Genomic DNA, 12,000 nt, shown 5'->3' with positions numbered 1-12,000 from the left:
GGTCATTTAGTGTTGTGAAGTCTTGTCCTGATGGTTACCTGGTAACGGTGCAACAGACGGTCGAGTCTGGGCTCAGCAGTGAAACTACAGGAAAGCAGGAGTTGCAATAAAACCACTTTAAAAAAAACCTTTAAAGGTGGCATGTGGACACTTTTGAAACAGAAATGCATGAATTAAACTGCTGAATTTAGTTTAGATTTAGAAATCTGACAATTCCTGCCTTATTTCTTGTAGTTTTAAGCAGAAAATAGCACCAAAATACTGAAAACATCTCACCCTTCCTTTTGAAGTACTTGATGACAGATTTCAACGAGGTCCCGATGAACACCATTATTCCGCTTGATTGTATATATACCTCTCTTTGGGGAAAAAGAGTGCCTCAATTGGGCTTAAAAATCCTCACAATTCCTGGGAATATGAGAGAGAGAAGACGGGATGAAGGCGGCGGCGCTCCTCCACTCACATTCTCACTATTGGGCGGCTCGGCTGTGAGTGTATCCGAGCGTCTACTATGCCGACAATAAGTCTCTACGCCTATCTCCCTCTCTCCCTCTAAACACTCCCCCCATTACAACCATCACCATCACTCCCCCCTCAGGCACTCCAGTCCTCGGAGACAAACACACCCACAGCGGGAGGGGTGTAGGACCGGCCCCTCTGCTCCGCTGTGCTTTGGTTACCAAGGAGTTCTGGCTGCCTTTATTTCTCACCATCACTCATTCCCTCTCATCGCCGTCTTCATCGCCCGAGATGGAGCTGAAACTTTTTTCGTCACAGCGTTGAGATTTTCCATCCCATCTCCTGCCTTATTTTCTTTTCATGCCGCTTTCTATCCCCGAAAAAGAGAATCCCCGGGAACATTTAAGCATCTAATTAAACTCTGAGCCACCTCTGCTGAACAACCTTGTACATCCTTGAACTTTTCACGAGGTTTTCTCAGGAGGTTTCAGCTTCTACCTGCCTGTTAAAAGTGACACTAATCCAACAATGTTTATCTCATTAAAGGTTTCATTCCGAGTTTTCAGGTAAGGTTCGCCCACTTGTGAAACTCATGTATTTTTTCATTGATTTTACGTGTGCTTTTATCAACCCTCCGTCCTCCTTTGGATCATTCCCAGCCGGCTGTGTGCGCACATGGCCGCTGAATCTGTGCCGCATAAATATAGAGCGCATACAATCCTCCCATTGTCCAATCCGCTCACAGTCTATCATGCACACACTCCAGCGCCCACCCATTCAAACGCACACATCTCCACAAGGGCAGGAGAGCCCCTCCTTTTGTGGCCGTATTTTATTTCAACCAAAATGGATGAAGGGTGGAGGGAGGGGGGGATGCAACCAGAGCTTGAATGGGGCTGCAAATGATCCTTGAATTTGTGGTTAAAAAGGTTTTTTTTTTTTTGGCCCCCTCCCCTCACTGCCTTCCTCCTGCTTTTAGTGGATCGCTGAAGTGCTGTGCAAGCGATGCAGAATTTTACCTCGACATATTTGTCCACGTTTAGCGACATTCATTGTTGCCGCGCAGTCTACTGAATGCTGGGAAGAGTCTATTCGCACATTTGCGGGTTGCATTTGTCCTTGAATTTGGAAGCTTTGAATGCAGGTTGTTGGAATTTCTACACGTTTTTCATAAAGTCAGCTTCCATGGGGACGTTACAGAAAACTGTGTAGATGAAGGGTTTGGAAGCAAAGTGATCTAACCCACTTTGTGTCGTTTGGGAATAATGGGTTCAAAGTTTTGCGTTTTCAAGAATGAACTAAGATCAGAAGTGTCGCTGTAACGCTGCATTTGGGTTGTGGGTTAGACCACTTTGCCCCTAAAATCTAAAAAAATTACAGAAATTATATGAAACTCAGGATTTTTTTTTTTAGGTTAGACCATTCTGCTTCTAACCACCTCAATTATCTGCGAAGTTCATCAAAAGCTGTTTAAATGTTTCAAATTTGACTGCTTAGTGCTATCATTTTGAGTTTTTGTCTTTTACACAATACAATGCTAAAAGGTAATATAAGACGATCTATAGTAATCAAAATGTAAGGTTTAGTAGGTGACAGGATGCCTCTGAAACCGCTATGAAGTTCTCATAAGCATTTACCAAGAACAACTAATCCATTCATTTGACAAACTCAGCAATGTCTGGCACACATAAAACTGTTGCTAATCAATGAGTAGATGAACAGAAAAATGTACACTACAAGTCAAAAGTTTGAGATCATCCAGACTATTCCATGTTTTCCAGGACAACTCACACTTTTATTCATGTGCTAACATAACTGCACAAGGGTTTTCTAATCATCAGTTAGCACGATTAGCTAACACAATGTAGCATTAGAACACAGGAGTGATGGTTGCTGGAAATGTTCCTCTGTACCTCTATGGAGATATTCCAGTAAAAATCAGCCGTTTCTAGCTAGAGTAGTCATTTACCACATTGACAATGTCTGGATTTATTATTCATTTCATGTTATCTTCGTTGAAAAAAAACTGCATTTCTTTCAAAAATAAGGACATTTGTAAGTGAATGCAAACTTTTGAACGGTAGTGTTTGCTTCAAGCAGTTAAAGACAAAATCTTCTGCTGCTGTTTTTATGTCACTGCAAAATGAGTTCCGGGTTGTTGAAACGAACAAACTATGAGGTTCGATCAAAAAGTTGTAGGACTGCGCCTTTACAAAGCAACAACTAGATGTGATTTAAATTTGGCCACCGTCCCCATCAGAGTATGTGCAGAGAAACACCACTGCCAGCTCTCCTGCCACGCTTGGTAACACTCCCTGGAAGTCTACTTCTGGACGCACGTCAAGCACCATCTGCGCTGAATCTCCTCCGCCGAGTCAAAACGGCAAACCCTCAACTTGAGTTTCATCTTGGATAAGAGGGAAGAAGCGACACGGAGGCAAATCTGCTGAGCAGAGCGGGCATAGAGAAGTTGTGAGCAACACCTCGACATTGCGCCACATTTCAATTAATTGCACCAAACGTTCTTCCTCAAACGTTTCAGAATGTTTAAGCAGAACTTTGCATTCACAATCTGACTCTGGGGATGAATTATGGTGCATAATTTCTTGAAGGTCACAAAAAAACGAGTGTCCTTTTTGCACATGATGTGGCCTCTCCAACTCAGAGATTTGGCTGTTGCACCGTGATGAATGCCATTTGGTCTCTGGGTCGTAGTTGCAGAACCACCTCCTGTGATGCCCGATCAGCGTAAAGCTCCTGGTGAAGCTGTCAGCGATCACAATAACGCAGTAACACAGTTCTGATGTTGAAGGTTTTGCACTTGTTGCATGTATGTGATCAAAGTGCACACAGTAGAAACCAAACTTCTTGATCGCACCTCAAACGATATGAATTCTGCAAATTTGTGACGGTCATTTTCACTTTTTTAGACAATTTACGGAACCAACAAGTGTCCGACGAGTCAAATAACAGTTATCCACCGATAAAACTCCAATAATCAAATCATCTTTAATCACAATCCTGCTCTTATCTGCAGACTTGGAACAATATTGAGACATTTAAATCGACTGTAAAGGTCAGCTTGTCCATCTGAAAGTTTGAAATCAAAGTCTGTCCCCATGTTTCATGAGTGGCTTCTGTTTGGGCTTACATCTCATTCTGCTTGGCACGCGTACAGTATTAGGATAATTTATGCAGACTGCTCTCATTAAAAAGCCTATTGTTCTCAGGCCAGAGCCAACAGACACTGGATGACAGACAGGTCAACATCTCTATCCGCCGAAGGAGGCCTGCAAATCTAGGCCACCTCTAGGATTAGGGATATCCATTCAGCCATACGTCCTTGCGCTCTTCCTCAGTGAAGAATGGAAGCCCCTGCTGTCCCCCTCCACCCCCGCTCAGACAATATCAATCTTTCATCCGTCCATACTCTAAGCAGCATAGGAAGGAAGCGTACAGACTCGGTGGACTCGAGAAAAAAGCCTATTTGGAAGGACAAGCACAGGAGATTAAGATGTTAATGACTAAAGGACTCTTTAATACAGGGAATAAACTGTAATCACTGAAGCTGAGCAGTACTGGAGTTCTGTTTTCATTGCAAGCTACTTGCAATCTTTTAAATAACTTATTAGCACACATCGTAGGACTGCAAATAGCTGCTGTAAATATTACTTTTTTTCCACGATTAATCAATTTGGCCAATGAAATGCTAACAAATCAGGAGATATCAGCTCCAGATTTCCAAGACAACACCCTCAAATGTCTTGTTTTGTCCAAGCAACCAATCAGAATCCAAAGATACTGAATCAAATGAAATCTTTGATCCAGACTATACGCCGCATCACTGCCAAAATCACTTGGTCCTTGTGTCATTTCTGAACTTCCCTGAAAATTTAATTCAAATCCGTTACTCAGTTTTTGAGTAATGTTGCTAACAGACGGACAAACCAATGCCGATCGTCACATATTGAAAAATACCCACATATTCCAAAGCGAAGCCAGTAGATTTTAGCTTGAAAAACGCCGACATGCATGGATTTGTTGCTACATTTTCTCAGAAACAGATGCCAATAGTCCTTCCTTGAGATAATCACAACCGGAAACACGCGTCGTCATTAACCCACCTAATTATTATCAACCAATGCTACAATCAGCGACACCTTTGAGCGTTTAATTGTATTCAACACAAAAATCCAAACACGTGTTCATTAGTGTTAATCGTATATCAAGACAGCAGTTCTCTGATTGTAATAGAAGCAGCTTGTTCATGTTGGAAGGTGGTAATGCAAAGGAAAATAAAAATGAGACATCGTTGGGCTCGATGTTAATTGGACGTTCTAATTAAGACTCACTAATGAATGTGGCTAATTGAACGGACAGAGATTGATGAGACTCTGCTCTTCCTCCTGTTGCTGCTTTCTTTGTCTTTCTCCTCCTGTTTTAACACCACGTCTGGATCTACACACCTGACTTTTTTTTTTTTTTTTTTACTGATTTTATCTCCCATTCCCTCCAGATCTAGTTCTATCACTCTGATCAATCCCCAGGACACACACCTTCCCTCCCCCTCTGTACCATCCAGCATCCACACACACTCACCTCCCCTTCATCTGACAGCTTTTATTTCTCTAATTGGACTTATGAAGACGGAGCTAAGCTGACCCTCTAAAACCCTTCAACTCTCCTGATCCGCCAACATCAAATCTCTCTCCTCCGTCTCCCTCCCTCTCTCAATCCCCACTTTTCTTTTCTTTCTCCTTTTTCCTATTTTGATGTGACCGCTTTCATGACTGCTAACAAAATCCAGTCTGTATTGATTTTTACGCTCCCCATCTCTCTTTTTCTTCCATGTTTCTGCTCCGACCCTGCACACCTTCCCCTCGGTAAAACCTGCCAGGTGGAGATGAGCAGGGAAATGAGAGAAGGAAGCATTTGTTTAACACATGAGAGCAAACAAACATTTCGTGTAAGTGCAGCGTCATGGAACGTACAAAGACCCAGGGCTGTAAAGAAGTGGCTAGAACTGAACACGTGAACGGACGGAAACAGACGGGATTTATCACCTGAAGGTCACCACTCTGTCAACTTCAGAGGAGAGGACACAAATCTTTTCTTTAGCCAGGCATGATGATTTGAGTGAATGCTCTTAAAATTCTTTAATTTTAAGATTTACACCACAGGACAGAAGTTGGGAAGCAAGATCAAATTTGTGCAAAAATAGATCATAGTTTCACTGGTTTACTTTGCAACAAAATAAATATGATTATTATATAAAAAGTCACTCATCAGAATAGATTTTTACTGTGTCTATCAGGTATTTGTATCTGCACTTGTTTCTTTACTCTGCTGTTTCTTTCTAGACATTTCTGTGGTAGTTATAGGGACACAGCTGAGATTTATTGGGATTCTTTTGTCGGCAAACTCTCAAAAGTCAAAAGTGAATAATGCAAACTGTGATTTGTTTTGTTTTTTTTAACTTTTGCATTGTAGTTGTGACTCTTGCAAACCTGCTCAGCTCTAAAACGAAGCTCTTCTTTTCTTTTGTTAACATTTATTCAGCAATTGTCTGGTAGCATCAATTTATACCTAAAAGTAAACAGAGGAAAATGGTGTATATCAATGAAAGCAAAGTCTGATCCTGCAGTAAACACATCCCATAATCTATAGAATTCATACTGGCTTTTATTATTTTTACCTTTTTAATAAAGACATTAAAAACAGAAACTTGAAGTTGCTTCCAAATGTTTGGCCTGAAGTGTATGTGCTGAATTTACTTCCCCTTAAACACAAATTCGTTTAGAAATTGCAATAATTGAAATTGCAGTAGTGTCGTTTTTTTTCCTCCTGACACATTTTTACTCACTGTTTGCTCATTTTCCATTGCAACTGAAAAGTCCTGCACCTCTGTGGAAACAGCACAACCATGACTACAAAAAAATAAATCAAAAACTTTGTCTTTTGTGCAGGATAACAAAGTTCTAATGGCATAACTCATTAAAAAAATGAAACATTTTTCTGCCGCTTATCCGAAAAGTCCCTGAATTTTTGTCACATTACGTTTAATCACACCTGAGTAACTAGCAGCTTCCCAGTTACGCTAATTGCAGAATTTTTTCTTTTTTTACACAATTCGGTTAGAGAAAATGGCTTATTTCTGACAATATTGTTAAATGAGAAATACAGACTAAAGTGATTTTTATAAAATTTTATAATTTTAAGCTTAAATTTGTTCCCGATGGAAGGACACATAGCAGATGAATTGTTCATGTCCCAACAGCAAGAAATTATTTTTCTGCTTTTACAGTTTACCTGCTTTGATGAATGTTGTAGTTTTGCAGATTTCTTTTTAAAGATAAGCCGTTCACAAAAATATCTTTTTTTATTTGATATAATATTTGGGGGGGTGGGGGTGGGACTGTGCAACACTTTTCTGCAGTTCATCTGAAAAGTCTCGGAATTTGTCGTCACATTACTTTTAATCACAGCTGAGTCATTAGTAGCTTCCCAGTTACTCTAAGGAGTGCAGAATTTTTTCTTTTTTACACAATTTGGTTAGAGAAAATGGTTTATTTCTGACAATATTTTAAATGGCAAATGTAGAATAAAGTCCATTCATCCATGATCTATACAGCACCTAATCCTCAAAAGGTTCAAGGGGAGCTGGAGTCTATCCCAGCTGATTCAGGGTGAAGGCAGGGGTTGTAGTTTTGCTTTTTTTTTTTAAAGATAACATGATGTTCAGCAGGTCTTGAGGTTCAGAAGATTAAACAGGAATTGTACTACAGAAAGGCCTAAAATATGAATGCTGCACCATGTTTCATCATCCCTCCCCTTCCCGCCTTTTCTGTGAATGAATATCTATAATTTAACGCACGTAGAGCAACATACTGGCGTTCTCATCCATCCCTTCCCCCCCTTCTTTCATCCCTACATCTCTGTGAATGAAAGCGTAACATCGGGGGTCAATGGGAATCCGATCGCTTTGCTCTTGTCTGAGATGTAGAGCAAGACATGAATAATCCATCAGCAGCGAGTGAGGGGGGAGTAAGGAGGCAGCTAGTTTGGCTCCATCAAGGTTGAGCGACTGAAACTGTACGCGTGCTGTGATCAATGCAGTTCAGACATTTGATTTAAATAAATTGCTCCTGTGACGTTGTGAACAGGGTAAATTAAACCTGCAGGACAGCGCTGATGGGGTGGTTTCGCTGTGGAGATGATTCCCTGCAGCACTCGTAAAAAGGCAATTAAGCAAAGTTAAACTCCAAACTCTCTCCTGAATAAACACACCGGCTCTCGAGGTGACGGAGAGGCGAGGCTGAGCAAACAAGCTGCCATAACTGTTTTCTCTGGCGCTAATGATTCTAGCATGAGGTGAAGTTCCCGCGCACACAAACGCATTAAGTTCAGCAAACTCCCGCACTTGCTGATTGACCTTTAAGTGACACTCGGGAAACTCTGCAAACTCTGGCTGTCTCCTCTCGGCCCTCCTGTCCGACTCCCTCCTTCTCTTGTTTTCTTTCTGAGGTTACTGGGTGACTCCAGTCCTCCCCCACTCACTCATATGCTCTTTCCGTCTGACCTGCTCCATTGAAGCAGCTGGGATTCCATCACAAACAACACATCGGCGGCACATTTGCATGATAGCAGGGGTTTAAAAACAAGACAGAAATTAAGAATATGCACCTAAAACAACTGGATCGGCTCCAAATAAGCCATTTCTAGTGCAAAAGTTAGTGTTTGTTGGGGATTTTGAAAGATACAATAATTAGCTTGTGATTTTAACCCAGTTGAAGCTCACTTGCTCTGTCTATGTGGACATTTTATTTACACCAAACCAAAAGGTTTCACCAGCTGCTTACAGCATAAAATTCAATCCAAGTAAAATCAACTCAGCAGTGTGGATTATTGTTCTGAATGAAAGGCAGTGGGGCCTCCCTCTATAGGCCGATCCTCCTTTGTGATCCATGAGAAAGTCTGGGTGACACCCTGCAAAAACTAAAGCCTGCAAACATCCTCCCAAACATCATCAGACCTCGCTTTTTGTTTCTGTGCACGTTTTCTGCCTCGTAAACACATGTATGCGCATGTACTCGCCTTGATGTGGTGACAGATGCGGTTTGTGTTATCTGCTCAACAATCGCCACACAAACCAGAAAGAGTCAAACACCGAGAATGAGGTGGGAAGCAAAGCCGCATCCGAGGACTGACTGATGTGGTAGAAAGCCGAGGCCATTCTGCTGAGTAGCGATACTAGACGGGATAGAAAAGGCGGCGTTTAAAAGGACAAAAGAAGCGAGAGAGGAGATAAAGGCAGCTCAGGGGTTGGAGGGTTCGGTAGGGAAGACAGAAGAGAAAGAGCTAGATCCAAAACATCCATTTGTAGGTCTAGATTCAGTAGAAACAGAAATTATACACAGGAAGGCAGACAGACAAACAAACACCAAGACCGAGCAGGCTGGCGTCCGACCCAGGAGCTCCCTAATGACCACCTTTGAAATTCAAGCCAGGATGAAAGAGACAGAAAGACAGAACAGAAACTGTGTGTTTGAGCATGAGGACAGACAGTCTGGTTTCTACTGAAGCACTTCTTAAGGCAGAATCAGCTCACATAGAAGCTGAAAGCAGTTAAAGGTCAACATGACATGGGGGCGTGCAACCGTTAAGAAGAAAACTTCTACAGCCCAGCATCAGCTTCAGCACAATGAAGGCGGGTCTCTGTTAAAATGAACATGCCTGTCGAGCAGGGAGTTAAAACGCTGTTATTTTATGAGCAGCCTGATTTGTACGCATGAGCTTTTGGGGGTCTTTAGGGAAGGTGGCAGTTTTGTTGCTAACTTGAGATGCTTTATGCCCCCTGTCAGAGCGGATTTCTAGCTAACCGTCTGTTTCCTCCCCGGCAACAGAGCCTTAAATCTAATGCAATCTGACCCCACCGGCCTGTCAGCCATCCTGAAGCCGACGGGACGACGAGTTGAAACTGAAACAGGCATGTTTGAAACTGGAAGGTTTGTTGGGTGGCGTTTTCCTGGTGTTTGGACGGGATTGAGGTGGAATCAAGTGACTCCTTGGTGGCATTTTTCAGCCATCAAGCCGCAATGGATGGCAACATTAGGCACCATCAGTCACACTACTGTTCAAAAGTTTGGTGTCACCCAGACAGTGTCATGTTTTCCATTAAAACTCTCACTTTTATTCATCTCTTGCTTCCCTACGTGGCAATTGTGGCTCATTTAAATTGACAAAAGACGTCTGTTTCAAAATAAAAATGAGAATAATGCGTGCCAAAGAGTGGACAGCTTTAAGGTGGGATTCCCAGCAGGTCATCCAGCATCGACAGCGGCTTAAAATATCAGCTCAGCAGTTTTCCTTCTATTCAATTATCCTCCTCTACCAGCCCTACTCAAAATTCTGACTACATAGGTGGAGCACTTGTCTGACATGCTACTGAAAATCATTTCCCAGTGGGAGCCTCGCTGCAGCCACTGGTAGAGCAACATAAAGACAGTGCTGGCAACTCACAGATTACATTAAGATCCATTACCATCCAGCCATGCTGTCTCCGCTCATATCGACTCCGGGTTCTTCTCACTCTGCAGCGAAGCCTCCGAGGACCCGGCACATCAATAACCGCAAGGCCTAAGTGTGTCTGTGGGTAAAGTTTCTGTGTGCCTCAGTGGCGTCTTGCATTCTAACAGCCTGCATGGGTTTGAACATGCATGTGTGAATGTGTGCCTGCAGCAGTTTTGCACAATCTACTGCATTTATACAACAGACATTGTGACACATTACACTTCAGGCGATGAAGGAGGTCGATATCAATGAATTGCATCGCCTTTATGTGTTTCTTGATACATCGGCTCATTCTCTGGCAGATATAGGTTATAAGACAATGCATGTGTCCAAAGTCTTATATGCATGGAAGCATGTAACCACATGATAACCCTATACACACAGTAGAGATGCCAACACACTGAACCCTATGTTGGCTGCCACGCTGGTTTCCTGACCTACATTTTCAGCACCAGCGCAGTCTGAGCTTCTCTCCTAAGGCCTTGCATGTGTGTGTGTGTGTGTGTTTGCACCCTCCTTCATAGCAGCACACAATCATTAATCCCGTTTTATGATTACCTGCACATAGAGTGCCATAAATCTGACACTAGCCCTGCAGAAACAACATACTGTTTCCACTGTGTCGCCACCAGGCATTCAACTTCACAACGCACTCAAAAGTGTGATACGAATGATTGCAAAGCTGGAATGACGCCAGCAATCAATTGGTGACACACTGGAATCTTACGTCATGTGATTTAACGATATGAATCATTAGCATCAATATTTTAAAGCACATTTTCCATTTAGCTGGCACTCTAATTAACCGATATATGAACACAATGGTGATAAAAATAAATAGATCTTGAAGAAAAGGAGGAGCACATGAGCTCATGTATGCGGTGACATGTTGCTCTGTGCCGTTGCCACGACCCCAGCGCTCAGCTCATGCTGCTGACGCGAGGGTCTTGTCTGATTCAGGCACAGAGGCAGACTGAGCTAATTTAGGTTAAGTGCCTCCAGTAGCTCATGGGCACAAACCAACAAGCCACCTGGGGGCTACAAGCCTGCATCACAGAGCCGAGCGAGTCTACGAGGGGAAACACGAGGACGCCAATGGGAAGTGGGTTACAGCCTCATCAGCTGCACCGTGTTCATGCATGTTTATCTACAGTTCACCCACAACCGGAGCAAAGCAGATACGATACCGTTTGACCCACTTCCCACATTGCACCTCACTTCCCATCATCAACGACAGTAGGTCATTCGGGGAGAGTTTGGGGGAGTCGCAACACCAGAACATCCAATCAACCATCAGAGACGCAAGTTTAGGAAGTGAGCAAGACAATCAGCCTGCAGGCGGTGGCACATTTGGGAGGTTGGATGCCAAGTCGGATGCCGGTTCTGGTGGCTGGCATTGATTACTGTTAACAGCCAATATGCTTACAACGCATGGCTGCATTCGACTCCGCTCCCGAGGCCGATAACATCGACCCAACGCTCATCTCCTCGCTGTTGACTTGTCATATAATGTTCTACAGACTCCAGATTGCTTTTAGTCATGAAAACCGAAACTACAGACTAAAGTAAACTATTTTAGGAAAGTCAGATGAATCTAAATCTAATCTTATCAATACATTATCATCAGTATCTGCTTGTACAGTATGTTTTCTGCTGTGAGAAAGTTCATTTTTACAGTCTGTTGTGGTAGTTTAGAAATGGTGTCATCACACAGCAGCTCTGGACCCACTGCTAACAACTCTCTGCTGTCTGCAGCACATGTAGCAGAGGATGGTGCGGAGTCAAGCAGTGTCTTCATGCTAGGCTCATGCTAAAACAATAGCCACCTCATTATTTTCAACTTTTAATACAACTCAGACATACACACTACTGTTCAGAAGTTTGGGGCCATCCAGACAATTCCATGTTTTCCATGAAAACTCACACTTTTATCCATGTGCTAACATAACAGCACAAGGGTTTTCTAATCAT

At 42.7% G+C, this 12,000-nt stretch overlaps 1 protein-coding gene across 13 annotated transcripts in view; it reads right to left on the bottom strand.

Moving 5' to 3' along the window:
- Nucleotides 1-12,000, bottom strand: part of nhsl1b (NHS-like 1b) — a 159,287-nt gene that overhangs the window by 34,854 nt on the left and 112,433 nt on the right. The window contains exon 1 of one of the 13 annotated variants that reach the window (XM_022207014.2): nucleotides 277-553. The exons of 10 other annotated variants lie outside the window; for them this stretch is intronic. In XM_022207014.2, coding sequence (XP_022062706.2) covers nucleotides 277-331 — 55 coding nt within the window. In that variant the 5' untranslated portion in view covers nucleotides 332-553. Of the gene's footprint in view, nucleotides 1-276; nucleotides 554-12,000 lie in introns of those variants that run through there. 2 more of the 13 variants (XM_022207013.2, XM_022207017.2) reach the window with 2 other exon arrangements.

This window comes from Acanthochromis polyacanthus, chromosome 16, assembly GCF_021347895.1.
Source record: "Acanthochromis polyacanthus isolate Apoly-LR-REF ecotype Palm Island chromosome 16, KAUST_Apoly_ChrSc, whole genome shotgun sequence".
Lineage (NCBI taxonomy): Eukaryota > Metazoa > Chordata > Actinopteri > Pomacentridae > Acanthochromis > Acanthochromis polyacanthus.
This window is presented reverse-complemented; position numbering and strand designations above follow the sequence as displayed.